The sequence below is a fragment of the Pseudopodoces humilis genome, chromosome 8 (genome assembly GCF_049639895.1).
Source record: "Pseudopodoces humilis isolate 2021_Gansu_Grassland_sample_001 chromosome 8, ASM4963989v1, whole genome shotgun sequence".
NCBI classification, from domain to species: domain Eukaryota; kingdom Metazoa; phylum Chordata; class Aves; order Passeriformes; family Paridae; genus Pseudopodoces; species Pseudopodoces humilis.
The window spans coordinates 24136023-24160073 of NC_142207.1; the positions used below are offsets into that span (position 1 = coordinate 24136023).

At 35.7% G+C, this 24051-nt stretch overlaps 2 protein-coding genes across 3 annotated transcripts in view; one reads left to right on the forward strand and one right to left on the reverse strand.

The window, feature by feature from the left end:
• PDE1A (phosphodiesterase 1A) overlaps positions 1–177 on the reverse strand; it is a 207822-nt gene extending 207645 nt beyond the window's left edge. Inside the window, exon 1 of the mRNA XM_088058458.1 lies at positions 74–177. The gene's annotated coding sequence lies outside the window, so the exon portion shown is untranslated. The remainder of the gene's footprint in view (positions 1–73) is intronic.
• On the forward strand, positions 54–22130 carry DNAJC10 (DnaJ heat shock protein family (Hsp40) member C10). 2 transcript variants are annotated; one of them, XM_005519862.3, is made up of 23 exons: positions 54–186; positions 457–812; positions 2388–2553; positions 4170–4220; positions 5541–5623; positions 5812–5943; positions 6809–6902; positions 7111–7188; positions 8385–8428; positions 8774–8911; positions 10246–10335; positions 11068–11181; positions 11928–12042; positions 13760–13887; positions 14151–14267; positions 14972–15073; positions 16140–16295; positions 17224–17357; positions 17803–17856; positions 18242–18389; positions 18864–18983; positions 20137–20253; positions 20539–22130. In XM_005519862.3, the coding sequence occupies exons 2-23, from the start codon at positions 612–614 to the stop codon at positions 20548–20550; spliced, it is 2394 nt and encodes a 797-aa protein (XP_005519919.1). In that variant the 5' UTR covers positions 54–186; positions 457–611; the 3' UTR covers positions 20551–22130. The 2 variants fall into 2 exon arrangements, with proteins under 2 accessions (XP_005519919.1, XP_087914582.1); XM_088058456.1 differs by lacking the exon at positions 20539–22130 and having other exon boundaries at positions 20137–20313.
• Positions 22131–24051: the final 1921 nt, after the last annotated feature.

Below are 24051 nucleotides of genomic sequence, written 5' to 3' on the forward strand. Positions count from 1 at the left end.
GCAGAACACAGCCCCGCCCCGGGCCCCCCCAAGCCCTCCCGCCGCAGCCCGGCCCCGGCCCCCGGGCTCCTACCTGCGTGGGGCTCGCCTGCCCGGCTTTGTCTGCGAGGGGTGTCCGCCGCCTCCTTGGCAGCCGGCTCCCAGCCACCGGCCCTCGCCGCGGAATGACCCCCGGCGCTACTGAAGGTACGTATGAGCCCTCCTACACCCGCCTTTCTTCATGCGATATAGGTGTGTGGCTTTTAGCGTCACTCAGTGAAGTTGTGCATGATTACTTCAGTTAAGGTGACAATTAAGAGATGGTCTACCACTTGTGTGGTCTTCGGAAAGAAGGTAATTGACCACCTAAGAAACTTAAATGTTCATGTGCAGGCCGCACAAGGCGGTGGTGGGGTGCGTTACTAACGTGTGTTTATTAAGTAGTATTTAATTGTTTTTTCCTCTGTCATTTTACAGGGTGTCATTTTAGAAAGATTCGTGACATGAAGTAGAACAACAGGCATTTTGAAGAGCTCTGCCATAAATACAGCTGTGTCTCTGAATGTTGGCACTGGAGACTCTTCCCAAAGTCTGTTTGAATCAGAACCTGTGAAGTTTCCAAAAGCTTCATAATGGAGTTTTTAGCATCCAAAGGATATTATGTTAGGTATTTCAAAAGGTCTTTATTGCTCGTTTTAGTATGTGTAATAGTTCTTGTGTGCACTGATCAGGACTACTATAGTTTGCTTGGAGTATCCAAAGAAGCAAGTAGTAGAGAAATCCGACAAGCATTCAAAAAGCTGGCATTAAAGTTGCATCCTGATAAAAATCAGGTAAGTTACCTTTTTAACAAGTCAAAGTTGTTGACTTAATGGAACAGTCTTTAAACAAAAAGCAATATTAATTTATCAAAAATGTGTCTCTGTTACTGTGAAATAACCAGCTGTTAATTGAATTTTCTGCGGAGAAAATTTATGAGAAGTGGTCACATATGGTTTTGTTGAATTGGGGCTGATTTAATTGTTGTAGTAAAAAGATTCAGGATTCTTTAATTCTCACTTTTATTGTTGTATCTAGAGGAGAACTTAGTTGTGTGCCATATTACCTTGTTGGTAAGCTGTTGAGTTATCCCCTTTCCATTTAGTTTAGGGGGACTTGCTGTTTCCCTACCCTGTGGTCTCCTCTAAACATCAAATAAGAGCAGCCCCTCTTGAGACATCAGTCTCCAAGTATCAAATAGGACAAAACAGTCATCTTGGGACTGCCAGGGTATAACGGTGGAGGTTACAAAGAGCTCTGGACTTACTGGAGAGAGAAGATTGGAATGGCTCAGTCAGTGCTACCATATTTCTGAAATACAAAGAAATCACTTTTAAACATCAGTTTTTCCTTGAAATTACTTGAATTAAGCAGAAATTCACAGGAAATAAATGGGTTTAGATCTCTGTACATACAACTGCATGGAGCCCCAAAGAGCAGCAGTTGTTTCGCATGAGCCTCTGACAGAGCTCAGAGAGAAAGCCAAATGTCAGCAAAGCTGGGAATGCCAACTTGCAGCTATTAAATGAAAGTTCTGTTTTCTCTGTTGAGACTTCCAAAATAATGGCATTTGTGGGCAGATTCTGTCATTTCCATGCATCCGTGTATTACGGAAGGTTTTTCAACAGCTTATTTTCAGCCTTAGTGTTGATATATCGATGAACCCATTAGACAGATTCCATAATGGTAATTGATTTCCTGTGTATCTAGCTAAAAAAAAAAAAATCTTAAGAAAAAGTGTTTTTTGAATGAAATGTGTAAGCAGAAGTTTAAAGAGCAGGACTGTGTGGCACATTTCACACACCACTGTTACACTGCACCTGTGCAGATCCCCAATTTGGGTTCAAAATACGTCTGCAGATTTTTTCACCAGTCTCATTCCCAAGCTACCTAGAACAAAGATGCATCTTAAATAAAAGGAGAAGGCATCTGTCTACACTGTCAAGACCAGAAGGGTTGAATCTGTCTCTATAGCACAGATTTTGAACTGGTCAAGTAGGGATTCTTGGGGAGTGGAAAGGATTATGAAGGAGATGGTGTAATTCCTTCTTGAGTATATTTTTTTTTTAATTCCACTGAAGAGAGAGTTGAAAAAAGAGGGTTCACTGGAGAATGTTACAGCCTCCTACCAGTTCACTTTGCATTTAAGTTGGTAGTTTAGTGGGGATGGAAGAAATAAGAGGACACATCTGGCTTTGGGAAAGAAAAACTTGACTGTAGTTCGGTTTGAGATGACAGTGCAATGTCTGCTTCCATTACAACTGGTATCCTTAGCAGGAATATGAAAATATTTCCGAAGATAATTTTCTCAGCATTATATGCACAATATGTTTATTATCTAATTACTAACTATGGTTTCCCTTACATAGAATGATCCAAATGCACATGAAAATTTTTTGAAAATAAATAGAGCATATGAAGTACTTAAAGATGAAGACCTAAGGAAGAAATATGATAAATATGGAGAGAAGGGTCTTGAAGATCAGCAGCAAGGAGGTCGTTACGAAAGCTGGCACTTCTATCGCTATGATTTTGGTAAGTTATGATGTATGCTTGTGGTTTACTTCAAACAGTTACAAGGAAATGCAATATTCAGATCTATTTCAGAGCCTTTCACATGTTTCTTATGTGTCCTCTCCAGATTTGTCTGCTCTGTAGTTTTGCTGGCCCAATATTTGATTTACCCTGTTAATGGCTACCCAAAGATGCAATCTGTTTACCTAGCCTTTTGTTCCTGCTGCTTGCCTTTTTATAGGTCATCTAACTTCTTGTTTATTTTTTTTAAAGTGCAAGGCTTTTTTTTCACCTAAATGTCAGTGTTAATATTTCATCAGGATTCTTTTTAACTCTTTAATGCAGGAAGACCTTCTTTGTTTAGTATTCTTCAGGGGGATTTTAAGAGGAAATTTTTGCACTGTCAAGCCTATTTGATGTGCAATAGATGATTCTCGGAGCTGCTGTAATAGGAGTAAACTAAAACAGGGAACTGAGGAACATAGTTTGATTGGGATGAAAGAAAGAACTAGAACCTCCACCTTGGCAACAATTTTTTTCTAATGTTGTTTGTCCCAGTCTCTAAGAAATCGATGTCTGTGCAGATTGCAATTGAATAAACCAATGGTGCAACTATCACAGGAAAGTATGGAAATTGGCCTAAAACTTCTTCATATAAACAGATCTAAGAAATTTTATCTGACTGAAGTTTCACTGCTTGATTAAGAAACAGTATCATTTAGTGTCTATTATTCAGTTGTTTAGGGAGCATCAATTTTTATATTTTATATGTCTGTGAGCATATATAAGTACAGCTTTATATATATTTATATGTATGGGTGAGCATATGTACTATATTACATGAGATATAAGTGAAAGTAATATAAAAAGTACCTTGTCTCCTGTAGAAATTAATTTCTCTCATTATTTATTTGCATTTGATCCTTGTGTACTTCAGGTGAAATGACATCTCACCATGCTAGGTACTGTAAAAGATCTGCAACCATAGCAGCATAATATAATGCTCTTTAATAGTATTTTTGATACTCTGCACTGCCTTTCTTGTGTAGTTGAAGTAGTGAAGTGTTTTGTAGTGATGCTCTTGGTAGGACTGGTTAGCTTTGTCTTCCTTACCTTTGTTCTACCCACTTCATTCCACTGGATTCACACACACATTTTACCAGTGGAAAAGCTTGTGGCTGGAAACAGTTTTGTTATCTAAATGTTTAGGTAACCAGAGGCCGAGAAAGCTTCTGGAAAAAAGTTTTCTTTCCTGGAAGCTTCTGGACATTACATAAAGCTCTCAGTGACAGCTGAGGCTTCTTGAATTTTAATCTGACAGCTGGATGATGTTATTTCTAATGCTCTTGCCATAACAGCAGTAGTTCTAATTCTCTTCTCGCTCCATGGTTGGTTATTAAATTATCAAAATAACATTCTGATAGTGGTTTTTGTAGCTTGAGAATGAGTGAGCTAGCAAGAGGTTAGACTCAGGGTCCAGTGCTAATGGACAAGGATAGCATTTTTGTAAAACCTCTTTGCCACCTTAGTATTTCAACTTAAATCTACTGTCTTCTCTTGTGCATAAGGTGATAGTTTTTTTCTTTGCTTTAAAGCTGGAAAAATAAAAAGCAATTGTTGTTTTTATTTTTTAAAAGGTATTTATGATGATGATCCTGAAATTATAACATTGGATAGAGGAGAATTTGGTAAGTTTTTTAAATAAATGGCTGCTTGACAACATGACAACCCAAAGTACAATTTTTACATATTGAGCTGTGTCTCAGTAGGCTTTTCTTATCTATCTTTGCAAACACTTGTTGGAAAATCGTCTTCACATGAGAAAACAAAAAAAAAAAATACCCCTTAATGATTCCCGTTAGATACTGGTTAGCATATCAAACAATATCAATAAACAGCTTACATGAAGTTTTAATCTGTGAGATCTGTAAAAGGAAATTATTTGAATTAAAATTTTGTTACTCCTAATTTATTGTTGCTGTTTCTCTTGTAAAAAAATGCTCTTGATAAAACTTCTCTAATTTTTTTTTTCTGTGAAATCCATTCAGTTCTGTGTAGTTCAAAAGCAGAAGGTGATACCAGATACTAAAAACACAGCAAAGGAGAACAAGGTGTGGAAGGATAACAGTTTCAATGAGAATATTGTCCAGTTTTTTTTTCTTTTAAAATTACAACTAAGTTGTTTGTAACAAAGAGAGACTAGAGGCAAAAATAGTGGATTTTGTGTGATTTGTCATCTGCATACTGAGTACAGTTTCCTGTGTGCAAGATTGGACCTACATGCTGAATTAGTCTTGTAAACTGTTCTAATAGCAAACCCTCATGATGTTCTTCAAGACCACAGTCTTGCTTTGGTTAATCTATTTGTGGGGTCTACACATTCCTTGTTGTCTTTTTTGTGAGGATATTTTAATATAGGCAAATAAAATTTACAAAACTCACTACAAGAAAATTGGACAGGCTGAAAGCCAAGTAATTCAAGCTGATAACTGCTCTTCGTGTATATTTTGTTGATGTTGTTTTCTTTCATAAGCAAAATTACTTATATTTCCCTTGACTTTTCTAGTAATTATATTAACTTGGATTTTTAATTACATTAGACATGATTTCTTCATAAAGAGATTGCCTGGTGCAACTCGCTAAATACATAAAGTAATATAAGGAAATGGAAAATTCAAGTGGGTAAAAATATTTTAGAACTTGTATCTTGTAACCAGACTTACACTGTCACACATTTCAGCTAGAATAATCTGCAGACAGTATTTTTTTCCTTAATTAATAGAACAGATGCTGAAATTCAGGGTGCTGATAGCTTCTGAAATATGACTTTTGTGCCTATGATTGTATGAGATACAATCTTTAATCTCATCTGAGTTACTGTTACTGTGCCCAACATTAAATACTTAATACAGCTATTGGGGAATACAATATAGCAAAAATGTACATTCTAGATATAACTACATTGCAGATGTGCACGATTTACTTATAATTTTCTTTTCTCCATCTAGATGCTGCTGTTAACTCAGGAGAACTGTGGTTTGTGAATTTTTATTCTCCTCGATGCTCTCACTGCCATGATTTAGCACCCACGGTACGTAAACCAAGTAAATTAACTCTGAAAATTCATTGGTTTTAATAACATAAAACTTAATGAAGTGGATTTTTACACTGAAGCTGAAACCAAAGACAAAAATTCAAAATACTGGGAATAAAACACATGCTCATTTTTCATTATATCTATAGGAAAATAGCCTCTTTTTTGCCTTTTTTTTTTTTTAGTGGAGAGAATTTGCTAAGGAGCTGGATGGAGTAATACGCATTGGAGCTGTGAACTGTGGAGATAACAGAATGCTTTGTCGAATTAAAGGGATTAACAGCTACCCCAGTCTGTACATTTTCAAAACTGGAATGGTGAGGGATAAGACTTGAAGTGTTTTTAGAATTAAATTTGGAGAAGTATTTCTTTAATGGCTGTTCGTAGCGATTTATTACAGCAATCTTCCTCTTTAGTATGTTACTTTCTTTAATTAATACAACTTTATCTTGGTTAAATGAATTTACTAAGTTAACTTCAGAAATACGTATTTGTTAAGATATATAATTCATATATAATTCCAAAGAAATGCTACTATATTTTTACAGTGGTTTTTCTGAATAATTTTTCTGTGCAATATATCACTTCTGATTGGGAAGATGCTGTCAGCAGAGTTGCTGTAGCAAAGCAGCAAGTCTCCTTGAACAGTTCCTCTTACAGTGTTGTAAAGGACTTTTCAAGTACAAAGCATAGTCTGTGGTTTGTAGTCTTAAAGAGTATGACCATATGCCTAAAGAGACTTGAAAATTCCTTCCACAAGATTCCCTCCATGCTACCTGCATGATGTATGTTACTCTTTATAGCTGCTTGCTAAGTCGTGGTGCTGGGGTGGTGTACAAAGTGCACCTGAATAGATGGTTACAATGATAAGTTTTGAGAGGTTGAATGCTAAAGGGAGTGATGCAAGAAATTTTTATTTAAATAGAAGTACAATCGTTGGGAGTTGGTGTTTCTATGACTTAATTATCCTCATGTTGCAGCATTGGAAAGAAATCGCATTACAAAATTTAAATTAAGATTAAATTTTAAACATTCTGATAGGGGAGGGAGAGAACAGTTAGGCTGGTAGTGGGGGTTGGTCCTGCAGTTGCTTAAGTACTGTTAGAAGAACACAGTAGGTTTTGGGATGGGGTTATTTACCTTTTTTTTTTTCCTTAATTTTATAAACTTTATCTTCCGTAGCAACCAGTGAAATATTTTGGAGACAGGTCAAAAGAGAGCTTAAAGAACTTTGCCATGCAGTATGTTACAAGCACAGTCACTGAGTTATGGGCAGGTAATGTTCACCTCTTTGGCTTGGGGGGCTGTTGAAATTGTTTTTACTATATAAATATGGCAGAAACTATGCATATGACTGAATCTGCCAACTTTTACTAAGTCTTTTTTGGAGACTAAAAATAGTTCATGTAATTTGCTAATATAAAACTTTGTTTCATGGTCACATTTAACTAGTCATAAACTGATGCAAATTGTTTCACTCTTAGGAAATTTTGTAAATGCTATTGAAACTTCATTTGCTTCTGGTGTTGGTTGGCTGATCACCTTCTGTGCTGAACGTGGGGGTAGGTATATGAAACACTTTTCAGATAATGTGACAGAAAAAAGGACTTCTCTTGATAGTGACGTAACGCATTTTGCTACTAAATAACATCTTAGGTGACCACAGTATTTGGCCTATGGGTCATTTAAGCTTTCTGTTAAAAGCAGTTTGACAAAAGGGACATTAATGGAAAAATTGTTATTATGCTTTAGTAATGTCCTGTGAGTCATTAAAGCAGCGCTGGAGTGTAACCCATCAGGAGGGGAAGTGGCAGAACTAGCTCTTCCTTTCAGTTTCCAGCTCCAGTGACAGATACTGCTGAGGTACATGCCAGCTTCTCATGATAGCTGAGTAGCAGAAAGGCTCTATCTCCCCCTCAAACCACCAATATTAAAATTTAGCTGAATGATTTCTTTTAAGTTAGTTTTGCACACAGTAATTGGCTCTTACCAGTGGTTTCATGTCAGAGTAGTTTTTTGTAGCTCTTTGTCCCTGGCTTCATGGGATCACTACTGGATACAGTATATGAAAAAGTTACCTTGGTTAGCTGGTTGAGCTAAGTAAATGCACTGCACCTTTGACAAATAAAGATTTGTCAGCCTTATGAAGAGACCTTTGTTCTGAGAACTGTATAGCCAGAGCTGCAGTCTTGGATTTACATTTGTAAATGGTTTGATTTCAAGTTGTAGCCCTTTTGTTACAGTTTTCAACATTGTTTCAGTTAAGGAGAAGTTGATGCATCTTATTTTTTTAAAAAAATCCAAAGGCAACTATTCAAAATCTGGATGGATAATTAAAGCATATGATGTATTTATAGTAGTGAATTATTTGTATCACAGAAAATGGATATTTCCATTGAAATATCATTCCAAGACTCTATGTAGATACTTGGATTAATTTTTTTTTAACATCAATAAACAAATATTAAAGGTCAGTCTTTTCAGTAAATAAAATAGTAAATTTTTTTAAAAGCGAATTCTCTGTTAATGAAGCAAGAGAATGTTATTCATAGGTGCTTTTTAACCTAGAGTAGACAGCCATTGAGTGCTGATTATTAGATGTGACAGTTCCAGGAATACTGGATGAACAGGTAGGAGGCATGCCATTAGAAATGGCCATGTTTTTTGGGAGGATCGGGGCAGTTCTAAGCAAGAGTAAATTTACTGCATTAATATGGTGAAGTTTTATGTTTGTAAATAAATAATTTTTGTTTTGCAGATTGCTTGAGTTACCAAACCCGCCTTAAGCTAGCTGGCATGTTGGTAAGCAGTGTTTCACTTTGAAAGCATTACCTGCTATATTTAAAACAAAATAACAGAAGTGAAAGCATCAAATTGTAACTAAACTCTCACTGAGTTTATCAGAACCAATTTGTCACTTTTAGAAGAATTAAATATTTTGAATAGCTTTTGAAATAACATTATTTTTTTAAGGATTTTATAAAATAAGAATGAATATTACATAATAAATTAGTGTTGTTTCTTTTCATTTTCTAAGTATTATATATAATTGCCTGTGTTGGGATTTTCAAAAGCATTTCTGTACCTGAAATTAAAAAAATTACTTTTCTTTGGATTTGTTTTGTGTTGTATTTTTCCTAATTACAGGAAGGTCTTGTTAATGTGGGCTGGATGGACTGTGGCACCCAGGGTGAGCTTTGTGATAATTTAGATGTCTCATCTAGTACTACTGCGTACTTTCCACCTGGAGCCACCATTAATAACAAAGAGAAAGGAGGTGTTTTGGTATGACTTGCTTTTCATTATCTATTTAGATAAACTAAGTAATAACCATGCTAAAGGAATGTATAAATCACTTCTAGACTGATGATACACAACTACAAAGATGCTTTTTGTGTTTTTTTCTTCTAAGCTGGTATGCTCTGCTGTGAATTTATATCCCTGTGTCTGCTCAGGCAGCGATCCTGGAGGTGATTGCAGTTGGCTGGGAGAGTGAACAGCAGCCTGTAACTGCCTGGCCACCTGCCCAGGAGCCTCCCTGAGCAGCTCTGGGAGTTCAGGGCTGGGAAGTGCCCTGTGACTGGCCCAAGAGCCACTTCTAACGCTGCTGCCAGCTGTCCTGGGCAAGCCTGGGAGTCTCTTCTCCCAAGTAAAAACTGATAGAACAAGAGAAAATGATCTCAAACAAGGGAGGTTTAGATTGAATATTAGCAAAACTTTCTTTAGCAAAAGGGTTGTGAGGGGTTGGAGCTGCTCAGAGGGACATGGTTGAGTCAGTATCCTCTGGGGTATTTAAAAAATGTGTGTAACATTGCACTCAGGGACATGGTTTAGAGCAGTGAACTTGGCAGGTTACAGCTTGGCCTCAATGATCATAAAGGTCTTTTCCACCTCAAATGATTCTATGGTCTTTTATGTGTCCCTCATTTTTAATTCCAGAAATAATATGCCGCAGGTATCGCAAGTTTGAGAAATGCTTCCCTGACATGTGTGATAAAAGTACTCCTGCGGTGTCTGTCAGTACAAATTTTACTGCTCAGTTCTATTCTAATATTGCAACCTACATTGGTATGGTAGTTTTAACTTCCCTAATTAATGGGAGACATTTCTGTTTGAAGCACGACTTGTTCCTTTATTGTCACTACTGTTACCTGTATTTTTAAAAGGAGGAAAATAAATTGCAACCTACCTACATTGAACGTTTTAACTTACCATGTCAGTTACTGATTCATATTGCATCCAAAATTTTACAAGTTAAGGAAACCTAAATATCTCTGCAGTGCAGTTAAGGAAGGCTTTAAAACTGGATTGGAAATCTTGTAAACTTGATTGCTGGGTTTGGTGTGAAATTTGAGTTTCACACTCTCTGGTCCCTGTCTTGACAAAATGCAATTTCTTGAGTTTAATATTGTAGGTAAGTGAACTAAAAAGCAGTATTCTGAGAGTGATATTTGTGAAATTACATGTACAAAAAAGAAGTTGATCAAATAAAATAATATTAACTGCATTCTCCATGTGGTTGAAGGGAAAAATCAGAATAAATTCCCTGACACTTTGAGTACTAATCAGGTTGATGTTTCTAATTCCTTATAATAAAGACAGTGAACTTTCCATCCTAGTTTCTTAACTCCTTGGATGCCAGAGAAATTTATCAGGAAGTAATGCAGCACCTACCAGATTTTGAAATCATCTCTGCAGCATCATTAGAGGTATTTTTTTTTAAATATGCTAAGATTTCTTCAGATAATATATTTTTATATTTTTATTGTTATTTTCCGTGTTTTTCAAATCCTGCTGACTTAACAAGTTAGTATTTAACTGAATATTACTTATTTTTATCTGTACACAAATTTATTCTACATTTACATCTGTTTAACAAAATAACAAAAGTAAGGGAGGAGATTTCATAGGAATATAGGAAATCACAGAAATTACCATTGCAACTCACTCTGCAACTGCAATTTTTTAGTTATTTTTGAATCAACTACGTTGTAGAGAATTTTGGTTTAAGTGTGTTTCGTTTGGTAATTTAGAAAAGACAAAGAAAATACTTGTTAATCCATGATAATTAATGTATGAACTGAAATTAAGAGTCTTAAAAGTAACTCATGTCTTGGAGGAAAAACAAAAGGAAACCTCTTCCCACACTCGTAGTTGCACATAGCAGCATAAAACAACAGGAAATCCACATAGAGACAACAATATTAGAGTGCAGCTTGTAGCCAGCTTGCTCTCAGGCTTTTCCACTTCCTTGATTATGATGCAGTAAAAGGAAGTTTAGTGGAAGGACTACAAGAAAAAATTTGTTTAATGGAGGTCTTTTGGAGATGAATAACTGGACATTTGCCTTTAAACAGAAACATGGAAGAATTTTACATGTTGGTATAGTTTGGATTAATTTTTTGTGGTTTTGTTGGTTTGTTTTTTCCTGTGGTTTAAAGGACCGTCTGGCTCATCACCGGTGGCTGCTTTTCTTCCAGTTTGGGGAGGGTGATAAATCAAACCTGCAGGAATTTAAGAAACTTAAGTTTTTACTTAAAGATGAGCATATTCAGGTAAGAGTGCTTGCTCTTCTCATGTTAAATGCTGTTTACAGTCCAAGAACAAGTCGTGATTTTCATTGTTACCACCACATGCCACCTCTGGTACTGAAAGAAATATACTATCATATGGTAGATCTGCAGTGAAGTTTTTTATTTAAAGGAATCACTTTAGTTTCCTGTACATTTTGAATCATTTAAAAGTAGAAAGAGATTATCTTTTAAATCTGCTCTCTTGTTGGAAGTCTGCAGATCCCATTCAGTTAATAATTACAAATTAACATTCCAACATCAAATGTGTATGTATGTGGAACTATATTTTAATTATTCAAAAAATCCTGTGACCATGTTGATTATTTTCTTACTAAAAAGAAACCAAGTTCAAACTTTGTACTAAAGGGCTATGGATTGTATTATTCTATGAAGTATGTATTTTTTTAAAATTGTTGCTTTGACTAGAAGAATTTTAATGTCACATTTATTTTAGGTGTCTTCTTGTTTCCTTGCTGTTACATTTTGAGGGGAGAAGTTTTTATTCCCCATTTTGGCCTTTAATTTAAAAATTAGCAAGTGACCTAATGTAGTTGTGCCAGTAGTTTTCCTTGAACATCACTGTCTTAAGATCTCTGTTGTTTATAAAAAGAGCTATCAGTTTTCCATATTTTTACCTTTATTTCCTAACTCTTACTGCCTTTCAAAATCTGTTAATTGATATAAATTAGGCTTCTTTAATTAAAATGGCATTGTCTTTTAACCAATAGGTTGGGAAGTTTGACTGTCTTTCTTCACCAACCATCTGCAACAAACTATATGTTTATCAGCCTTGTTTAGCAGTCTTCAAAGGAAAAGGAACTAGAGATTATGAAATTCATCATGGTAAGGGAAACTTTGGCAAGTTTAAATCATGACCTAATCTCTTTGAGGTGACAAAATCTTTGGCAAACTGCAGTTGTTTTCCCAAAGAACAGTTTTGTAGCTTTAATATTTGCTATCTTTTCGCTGACCATAATGTAGCTTTACATAAACTATTTATCGTTTCCTTTGGTTTTCCTTTTTCTATTTTTCTTGCGTAAGCACTCATCAGATGGCAAGGGGTGTGTTTTGTCTTTGTAGTCTGTTTCAGCATTGTTTACATGATTACATACAAATGAAGTCTCTGAAGCTGATCAGGACAGCTTCTGCTTTGAGTAGGATAACCAAAGGATGCTGTAAGACATTCTCTTCAGAGAGGCTAAACATGCTAGTTACACAGTGCAGCCAGTTTGGCAGACTTGGCTTTGGTTTCATGTATCACTGCACTAAAACTAATTCTGTGCTTTGTTAACTTCTGTCCAAAATATTGAGACTTTCACCACTTACTTTCATTTTCAACATGGCAGTTTCCCTTCAGGAAAGGCTGGAACTGTGTCACTATTCACTGCTGAAAGGATTCAAAAATGCTGATTGAAGAGGAAGGGAGCCTGAAGCCAAACTGTAGCTTGCAGGAACAGGTGTAGCTTCATCCAGAATGTGGCAGTTATGCAAGATGAAGTTCTCATTTTTCAGCCTTTGAGGTATTAGAAACAGCCTGCTAGGATTAAGTCAGAAGCTCATAAACAGGAAAAGTGAAGTATTTCACTCTTTTAAAAAAGACTAGGCTTATCGAGGGGGAGAGATGATCCCATGTATCTAATGATTGGTATATAAGGAAAAGCCTTATATACTTCCTGTAATATACATTGCTTCAGAGAAGGCAAGAAGAGATCACATCCATACAGCATTTTTATAATGGTGTGGATTACTGTGGAAGAGAATTATATTGGAGTACAGTGCATACAGGGGTCTTTTTCTGAATGGTTGGTTTACTATTTAGAAAAGAGATGGCATATAGAACATTTTACCTATAGCCATCTCACTCCAGTCTTTATTGGAAAATTATCCTTAAAAGAATCATGCTTTTTTATATGCTGTGTTGAAGGGCTTCAACAGTTTAAAATCTAAGAACAGGAATAAATCTTGCCAAGTCATTGTGCAGTGACTTCAGATTTGATTAACCTGAAGTTTTTATTCTCAGACAAACTCTCATTTCTGCTGATAAATATATATACTAAGGGTATGAAGAGACTGGATCTTTGTCCATTGGAGCTGTGTGAGCAGGAATTTAGTTACACATAAATAGCTGTGATTTATCAATATAATTTATTTTGCTTGAAGTTTTTTACCTTGTCAATCCCTTTGATAAGTCAAGCGTATCTAGAATTGTACTTTTTAATTCCAGCACAAGTAAGATGGTAAAATGACCAATAGTTCTGTCACAAAAAATTTAGTCGTTTTGTCTTGGATGAAGCATTTATTTGGCTAATATTGGGTAACTGTCCAGTTTAATATTTAGCCACATATCAACTATCAACTACAGCATGTCCTGCCTGGGTAGGTTTGGACAGTTCAACATTGTCCCGCTAAAGAAAAGCAAGTCAGCCCCTGCTAAATTTAAGCAGGCTGTGTTTAAAGATTCGACTAGGGATCTGAAAGACTCTTATTGCTTTCAAAGAGTTTTTTAATTATACCTCTTATAGGTATAAATTGAATTTACTTTCTACATTATTCTTTGAAGGAAAGAAGATCTTATATGACATTGTTGCATTTGCCAAAGAAAGTGTGAACTCTCATGTCATCACACTGGGACCTCAGAATTTTCCTGACAAAGATAAGGAACCATGGCTTGTGGATTTCTTTGCACCGGTACATTTTTAATATCTATACATTTTCCTTCTTCTAAATGTGTTCTGTAGCTATATAACAAGGTACTAAGGAGTATCTTGAAAGTGCCCTTTAGCATCATGAGAGGGTGTTCTATAATTCCTCATTCCCTGTCAGCTCTAGTTCCTAACTGGGTTTTGTATTTAGTGGACTCTTGTCAAAGCAGCAGATTATTAACCTCAAATATTCTCCTGAGAGCTACCTGTGGGAAAAGCAATTGTCCTTACTTGTGTTTTGTCTTCTAGTGGTGTCCTCCTTGTCGAGCTTTGTTACCAGAGCTAAGAAAAGCATCTAAACATCTTTATGGTCAGCTTAAATTTGGAACACTAGACTGCACTGTCCATGAAGGCCTCTGCAACATGGTAAGCTGCAGGAACTAAAAATAAAGAAATAAAAATATAATCCGTTCAAATAATATTTTTTTATTTGAATTGGGGGTAGGAGGATATGGACAGACAATGCTTATTCTTTAATGTTACTTTCTTAAAGGGCAATGAGTTGAACAGACACCTGTATCATAATGTCTTTTTTCAAAGAAGCAAACTATATAACCACTACAGATATTGCATATTGCACATTAATGTAGAATACATGTCAGATTTTATTCTAATTTCATAGTGTTACTGGAAGACTTAAGAAGTCTCAGAATTTAATAGTTCTGGGAGGCTGGGGTTAATATCTGGAAACACATGGAAAAATGAGCAAAAAAGGACAAACTTTTTCAAGTTTTATTTAGATGTGTTTACCGAGGAATTCAAATGACGGAAACCAATTGTATTCAATGGTAAACAATAGTTATTCATAGAATACAAACATTCCATCTGAGGACTGGGAATAGTTTTAAAGCTAAGGCTTAGGAGGCCTGTGGATTAATTCCTGTATTTGTGGAGCATGGCAGAAGAATTACTGGCTGGTTTTTAAATTGAGAACACACTACATCATCTCTGCACTTGTACTGTACAAACTGAACAGATGAGCAGCTTGAGCCACCAATACCAATGACAGTTACTGGCAAGTCCAAGAGCCTTAATCATTCCATGCAATTTGTTATTGTCTGTTTTATCAGCATAATATTCGAGCTTACCCGACAACAGTTGTGTTCAATCAGTCTGATGTTCATGAGTATGAAGGACATCACTCTGCTGAGCAGATCTTGGAGTTTATAGAGGTATGTAAATAATGTTTGTTGCAGTCTTGTTCGATGCAGTTCATACACAAATATGTTCTTTAGTTGGAAGATTCTGATTTTTTTATTATTTTTTTTATAATAATAGACAAGGAAATTATATAATATATATAATATATATAATTAGACAAGGAAAATAAAAGGTGAAAAAACTTTGGGCAAGAAAAGTGATCCAGCAACTGTCAGTCAGAGACTTAACAACTAATGGATTAATTTCCCTACTCCGTCACATAATTTCTTCGAGATCATTAGCAAATAAAGAAAGATCCCTTCCAATCTGCAAAATAATAGTAACGATTTCTGTCTTATGGAGAGGATAAAGGAATTAATATTACATCACTTCCTACTTTTTAGGTGGAAATGCTTCACATACACACCTTGATAAAGGAGAGGGTTCACATTTTTGTCAATTAGATTGCTGCTGCCCACATTTCTCAGCTGTCTTTGAATTTTCTTTACTCACAGAACTGAAAATTACTGGTATTGGTCACTGTTGATGTTACTGTTCTGGCACCCAACTTGGCTCCAGCATTCAGGTTCGCTGCTACATCCTCAAGCTGTTTTTCCCTTTTTGAAGAGACAGTTCTCTCCAGGTAGCTCAGAAAAAGCAGCTTCAAGAACACACGTGCAGAAACAGGTGGAGATTAGTCTTTCAGCATTCAGAGGCCCATAGTGCACTATATGTATTCTTCTGCATTCCAGCTTAAATAGCATGGCTGAGTTTCAAACCACCTGTTTCTGCCAGGTAAACTGGATTTCTTGTTTTTATCTCCTTTTATTGAGAAAAGGCAGAAAACCTCCCTTTTGGAGCCTGGGTATACTTTTTTGGTAGTTTTTCTCAACAAATTAGGCATATGATTTTTGAGTTGAAGGAATGTCTTTTGATGCTTCCATGCCTTTCAGTGGTGTGGAGTCTTCCCTACCAGAGCAGCATGCAAATTTCTCAGAACATTCTTGGAATTTGGTGCAGTTTGTTTGTACATGATGGCCCTAGGTAGGGGATACACTGTGCAACAATGAGTTGTGTCTATAAACTCTCTTTATTTAGGATCTTAGGAATCCATCGGTGGTCTCCCTAACACCAGAGACGTTTGCTGAATTAGTTCAGAGAAGAAAACGAGAGGAGATCTGGATGGTGGATTTCTATGCTCCATGGTGTGGACCTTGTCAGGCTTTAATGCCAGAATGGAAAAAGATGGCCAGGGTAAATGACATTCAAACACTTCTCTGCTTTTGTTCCTATTCTGGGAAATTGCTGAGATGGCACAACTGCTTTCTTAAGAGAATTGGCAGCTGAGAAAATTTAGAGTCTAATACTGCCACCACAACAGCCAATTCCTACCTGACAGTTTTGTATTTTTTCAAATACAATGTTTTTATTTGGCTTTTTAAAAGCTTCAGTACACTGATACTGTAGTTCAGTTTTTCATGTTGGTTACAAGTGTGTAAGGTCATTACAGTGTTCTCTCACTTGCAAAAGTAATATTTCAACATTCCTGGGGATTTTTCCAGGAACTTGAACTAGAAGATTTGGACGGGGGGGGAAAAAAGGGGCTTTGGAAACAAGCCTGTGACTTTGAGACATTTAGAACTCGACTAGGAGCTGTAGCCAGGATTTGCTATTCTGTTGGAATGTCTGTGAAGTGTTGGTAGCTCTATAGGACACATTCAGGAATCATAAGCTCCCCTGCCCATCCATGCTGGGTAGTTTGGGCCTTTGCAGCAAGTAGAGTGTGTTCAGGACAAAGGCCCACTGTGACACAGCTAGCATATCTGCACTGCCCCAGGATCTGCCATAGTTACTGAGCTCTCATGGGGCACACAGGAACAGGGCATTCCTTACACTCAAAAACCCCACCCATGGGTGCCTTTGAGGTAAGGTAGGTGCCTTGTGAGCCATGTGCTCGCAGCTTATATTAAATGTGTGCATGATGGGAATGCACCGAGGTGGCTAGCTCTGGTATCAGATCCATTTACAGGGAAGAGGAAAGCCTTGTGAGAATCTTGGTCTGTTTTGCTGAGATTTTTTTTCCCCCAACTCAGTTATTAAGACTTAAATTCTGAAGTATTACTGAAATTGTAATAGTATTGGTTAACATATTTGATGGTAGGTTTTCTTCTTTCTTTTTCAGATGTTAAATGGATTAATCAATGTAGGCAGTGTGGATTGTCAAAAGTATCATTCTTTCTGTCACCAAGAAAGTGTTCGGGGCTATCCTGAAATCAGACTCTTTCCTCAAAAATCAAACACGGCTCATCAATATTAGTAAGTACATTGCTTCAGTTTGGGAAACATTCCATGATGTGAAACAAGACAAATACACCTTTTCTGTTGTGTAGAAGAGGTTATCACAGCCGTTAGAATAGGCTGTTAGGATATTACTGTACTGGATACTATTGGCTTTGTTACTTCAAACTAGGGATTTTATTTTGCCGTTGCATTTCAGTGATTTGAAATAACACAAGAATCTTAATTTTTATTTCTTATCTTTCTTGTCTTAGTCTTCTAGTCCTTAATTTTGTAAGTTTTAATTGTATTTATGAGACTTTTCATTTATTCAGATTTGAAAGCAAGGTAGAAATATCCTAAACCATATGCATTTACATTCTTTCATTATCACCACTCTTCAGAGTGGGTTGTTTGTAAGGTTTTTTTCCAAAATAATTCAAAATACTGTGCAAGTGGCTTTTTCTCTTTAATATTTTTATAGTAGCTACAATGGATGGCACAGAGATGCCTATTCACTCAGAGGCTGGGCATTGGGGTAAGTTACTGAATTAAACTTTGTTCATGAGCTGCTTTATGTAGCTGCTTGCTACATAAATAAATATTTAAATACTATATAAATCAAGATCTGGAAGCACTTGGGTATATGTATTGCTTAATTTTAGATGTTCAAGATTCTCCATCTTTTAACTTAAAACTTTTAAAATTTAGAGAAATAGCATACTCCTTGCTGTCCACCCATCTCCTGAAGGCTGTATTATTTTGTTTATCATGTTAAAGAAGTTATTCTCCTATAGTACAAAGTGTGAAATAGGGATTTGCAGACTACTCATATTCTTAATTTCAGAAGCTTTTCTTAAATGGAATTTGGATATTGTTTAAAGTTTTGAATGTCTTACGACTGTTACTCTTCCTTTACACAGGTATTTACCACAGGTATCTGTAGACCTCACCCCTCAGAGTTTCACAGAAAAAGTTCTGAATGGGAAAGATCATTGGGTCATTGATTTTTATGCTCCTTGGTGTGGACCTTGTCAAAATTTTGCTCCTGAATTTGAGATGCTTGCAAGGGTATGTTTTTAAATGCACTGGTGGCTTGTTAGAATTGTAATAGTTAAAAATCTTACTCATCAGCACTTTATTTCTTAGCAGTCATCCAAAAACCACAATATTTCCATGAGCCTCCTACTCATGGAATGATGCACACATTTCTAGGTCCCACTAGACAGTGGGTGTTGTCTCTTCCACAGACAGACACACAGAGAGACCCTCTTTTGAGACAGATTTCAACTTTTGATGGAGGGGCCTGCGGTGTGCTTTGGTGCTTTGCCCAGAATTCGAGTCCAAGTGCTCTCTGAACACACAGAGATACACCTGACACAAGGCTGACAGTCTGAGAAGCAAGCAAGCAGCTACTCTGAAATATTTCAAAGATTTGAGCAACACTTTTTTTATTTTTAGCTGTACTGCTGGCTTATTCCGCTTATTTGCTTATACCCACCCATGGAAACTTGTAGTTTGTTTCTAATAAACATTTCTTTTCAGGCCATTAAAGGAAAAGTGAAAGCTGGAAAAGTAGACTGTCAGGCATATGGTCAGACCTGTCAGACTGCTGATATCAGAGCCTATCCTACTGTTAAGTTCTACCCCTACCAAGGAACAAAGGTAAAGTGTTACTGGTGAGCAGATACTGTTAGTAATGTATTTCATTTCACATTAAAAAAACCAGAATACTTCTAATAACATATTAAAGTGAATTATTTATCTATTACTCTATCTCCAAATAATCAGTTTCAGTAATACCTAAAATAGTAGGACCATGATACAATAATAATAAAGTTCAAATTAATAGAACTAAATAGTAAATAAATAGAATTCTAATAGTAATTAAAATGAGGGCTTGACCAGAACTCGGGTTTAATTTGCAAGGTCTTGGGTGACAAAATGTTTTTCAACTTTTACCAGTTCCATCACATATACAAAAGTAGATGGTGTCTCTCTTAAAGAAATGCGGACAACTTTATTTTGGCTAATGACAATATAATTAAATGTTGTTATTATATTGAAAGACCAATTTTGACTTACATCATGTATTTTAAGATAGATACTGAAAAAGATATGGTTTTGTTGTCTCAAAACCAAGCCTTATCAAACTATTTTAATTATCAAGGGGGACTCTTTCAGATCAACATTTCCTACTAAAAGAGTAATAGTATAAATTGTAATTAGCTAGTTATAGGGAATTCCCTTTATTCTTGTAACATTAATATATTTCAGAAATATTATAGTGACCTTTTTAGATGTATTAATGCTGAAGAGAAAGTATTCAATGATTTCTGATAGAGAATTGGCTTAACTTACTTTTCTTTTTTTAACTGAATTTTTTAATGGGAAGTTGTAGAAATCTTTCTTCGCACAATCCCACCAAATTCCATGAGATTTTCTGTAGTAAAGAGTAGAGGCTTTCCAGTTCTTCAGAGTAGCCACCCACAGTGACAGATTTCATATAAATTACAAAGTGGCATACTGGGTAATAGCTGTCTACTTTAAGTACTTACCTCAATGAATGTGAGCAAATTGAAACTGTGTCAGGTTTCTTTAATGATCAGGACAAAATGAGTGTGGTTTTGAAAACTAGCAGCTAAGAGTGGTTCTCAGTAGAATGCAAATTAGCACTGTTTAAACAGAGACAAAAATATATCCATGAATCATAAATCAAGCTACCTGGCCATTGTATTCTGCCCTGCTTTCCTCTTGAATTTTGTTTGAAAATTGTGTAACATTTTACCCATGCTCTGTTTTTTTGTTTCTTTTTAAGAAAAATGTTCTTGGTGAATACATAGACAGCAGAGATGCAAAAGGTATAGCTGACCTTTTGAATGAAAAACTAGAAGCAATGGAAAACAAAGGAAAAAGAAAAAAATCCAGAAATAAGGTAAGAACACTTACTGTGGAGCCTTTCAGAAAAGACTTGCTATAAATAATAACTGTTTAAAATTATTTTAGTATTTGCTCATTATCCATAGTACTAAATGCAAATGACAGAGACAAGACTGGTAAACTTAGGATACTAACACACAGCTACTAACTATCCTGAATGCTACTTAAGAAATGTTTGTCCAATTGAAAAATTAGTGCAACTGAAAATTTTTAAATCATGTGAAAAAAAAATTTGTTTGTACTTTCAGAGAAACTCTATTGTTTATTTTCTTGTCACTAGGATGAACTTTAACTGGTACTGAAGGTAGATACAATTCAAAATATTCTGAAGCTGTGAAGATAGAAGACGCCACAAGGAAAATATAAGGATAGTTACACTGATGACAGGACAAGACACATGAAAACAAGTTGAGTTCACAGGCATACACAACTGTATGAGTTCTGTTAAACGGTGGGGAGATGAAAACATTTTGGTTTTGGTGGAGTCAATGTTTCTGCAGGACCCTCTTCTGATGTACCAGCTACCTTCTTCCTGGCCAAACACTGGAGTTGACCAGAAATGTGGACTCTCACTTTTGCCTACCCATTTACTAGTTCCTTATATTTTTTTCTGTCTCTTCTGAAATGCTTTTTGAATGTGGCACTCAGCCTGTGGCTGAATATGCACTCAAACCACTCTGCAATGCAGAACATAATGATGGATTGTCTATTTGAAAGACAAACAGTTGTACCTGATGATTATTCTGCTTTGGGGTTGCATTATTGTCTAGTCAATTAAGAGCTAAAATCAAGGACTGGTAGGAGGATATGTTTACTGAATTAAATTGCCCTTGCCCTCGAGTGGATTACTCTGTTGTGGCAGTGGCGATGCTGCCTGGATGAACAGAGCTTTGAAGAGCTTCTTTAGTTGCTAGCTTTGGTTTTAGGATTGTGTTTATTCTTTTTTTAAGTAAGAAAGAAAAAATAAAGTAATTAAAATGTGGTGTTGACTTTCAAAGTTTAAATTATGCAATAGAAGCATCTGGTTAAGTCATTAGATCATCACTTTGATCATTGTCTTTTTAAATATGAATGTATTCTGTGGACATATTTAACCTCTTTTGGCATTACCACTGTCCCTTTCTCTGCAGATGTGTTTTTAGGTGGGTTTTTTTGTTTGTTTTTATGTAATCTTCAGGCAAGCAGGAGAGCAAGTGCCTTCTTTAATTTAGTAATGAACACTGTACATTGTAATGTGTCTCCTCATCCTTCTTACTAGAATTCCTACTCTAAAGAGCAATATTTTTTCAGCGCTTCTCCATAGACAAGAAAAATTACAGAAGATGACAAAATATCTGCAAACAACTGTTTCATGATCTGAATTAAATGCTCCCTAGCACATGACAGATAGAATTTCCTCCCTGCTCTCTATGTATTTAGACCTAGCATGACTAGTCAGTGAATTATGTGTATTACAAATTTGTAAATACATTGTTATTGACAAGTAACTTATTTCATAAAGTTGGCAGCAAAAAGTGGAGATACAAGTAACTGACACATTCAACTGTTTTTTCCCCTATTTTAAGGGTTGCCTCTATTGATTTGTCATTTTTGCAGCATATTATTCTAAGAACAAAGAGACTATTGCATCTATTTTTTAGTAAAGTAGACCTTCCTACATCCAAATTTATCTTCAAACTCAATCACAGTCAAAAAAACTAAAATTTCAAAACAAATTGTATTGTTTGGTTTTTGCATATCACTGTAACTGCAGTTCCCACCTTCTATGCTCTTCTTGGAGAAATGAGGTCTAGGAAAAGTTTTGAAACATATTTAGGCTGTGGAGAAGAGAATTTGGTTTAAATACCAATAAAGTTCATTTTGAATATATAATTCTGTATCAAGACATTCTCTTTACATCCAGATTTTTAAATTTCTAAGGGACCAAATGGATATGTAGGGGTGGGAGAAAATCTTCCAAACAAAAAGAAAACTAGATGGAGGTTTCTAAGATTTTCCAAGTTTTCATGGATTTTTTGCATGCTACCCTCTCTGAGTTTTCAGTGAGCAGGCTCTGGGGAAAATGGAATGGGTGATAAAAACTTGCCTTTATTTCTAGCCATACAAATAAATAAATTCAACCTTTTATATAAAACAGCTCTATCTCCAGCCTTTCCTAAGGACAAATTCACAGTTACATGACCTAATTTTTACTAATGAAGGGTTTAAACTGGTTATTTAAGACCAGTGGAGCAGCACTATTTAGTTACTTCAAGATGTTTGTATTCTAAGTCCTTCAGTTTTCTCCTGTAGGATCATGGAGGCATCAGCATTGCCACTAGCATTCTACATCTACTACTCCATATATTGTACAGCATACATATATTTTGTGTTTTATTATGTGTTGCCCTTCCTTTATGCATGTGTAGTTACACAAGAAGGAAAAGGTAAAGACCAACCTCATGCTCTGCTGTTTGTCATAGAATTCCAGAGAGAAATTAAAAAGCTATTAGAATTTCAATCTTGTTTTAATTAAAACAAGGATTTCTGTGGCTGTTTAGTGTCACTGAAGTGATAAGCTAGCATGCCTTATCTAAAGCAACCAATTTCTCAAAAGACATTTGGCTCATTTAGTTTCTACTGCTGCTGAAAGGCATAAAAACAGAATAGAGAGAATATAGCAAAAGTTTCCTGGGTTTATATGGTCTGCAGTTGGAAAAATCATGTTTTGACCAAACCTGGCGGGTTTGATCTTTTTCCACTCATGGGCATACTTCAAATTTAATTAGTTGTGGATGTTCAGTCTATTTTATGAGTATATAAGAAGACTTAAAATGTTCTGCTATTTAAAGTTTTCAACAGGAATGCACAAGAACTTACTCCATTTACTGAAATTTGGCATCTGAAAATGGTGACGTTCCAATCCCAAATACATTCAGCCTTGGTCTTCTGTCTATGACAGAATTCAATACTAATTTTATATCCCCATATATGTAAAGCCACATTTTTAATAATAAACATAAAGGTAAATCATCAACATGATATGAAGTACTTGTCCCAAACACTGAACAGACTCCTCCTTGTACTGCCAACTTTCTAGGATCTAATAAACTTCTCTAGCTGCCAACAGATATTAATTACTTGAGCAAAAAAGTGTTTCCCAAATTAACGTATATGACCGCTGTATTCTGCAGACTATTTCTTGACTAAGACCACAAAAGCCATATTGGTTAAAATTTGGTGTGTATTCTGCAGAAGCCAACACTTTCTCTAAGAAAATGACTACTTAAATGTCAGAGTTTTAAGAAAACATTCAAGAGCTGAATTAAGTAAGGGTTGGGTTGTAAAAACATGTTGGTTTTGGTGAATTCTTACTGTACAACTGAGCTGGCATGGGAAATACAGCCCGAAGATGTTCTGCTTTTTAAGGCTTAGTAGACAAAAAGCAGAATATTGTTTTTCCATAAAGCAGTTCAAATTAACATGAAGATATAATTTCTGCTTGTTATAGGCTGCTATGGGATCACATAAAACTACCTTATTCTTTTTCTACCTTAACAGACACATTAACAAGAATACACCTTCAGTCAGAATTAATTACAGATCAACTAGAAATTCATATAGCTGACCTGACCTGCTTCCAGAAAATGGTTTCTCCCTATAGTATTTATTTTAAATAATATTTATAATCCTATCAGAAAAAGAAAACATTTTCTTTCTCTTGTTATGTGCATATGTGTACATTAAGCAATCCCAGTTGTGCTGATCTAGATATAACACTTTTGATATATCTTTTGTTCTTTTAGTTATGACA

Excerpts from the sequence above, each read along its gene's own strand:
- DNAJC10 (XM_088058456.1), top strand. The coding sequence starts at position 612 with ATGGAGTTTTTAGCATCCAAAGGATATTATGTTAGGTATTTCAAAAGG. Across the intron at positions 2,554-4,169 it reads CTTCTATCGCTATGATTTTG|GTATTTATGATGATGATCCT; the intron begins GTAAGTTATGAT and ends ATTTTTTAAAAG. Across the intron at positions 5,944-6,808 it reads ACATTTTCAAAACTGGAATG|CAACCAGTGAAATATTTTGG; the intron begins GTGAGGGATAAG and ends TATCTTCCGTAG.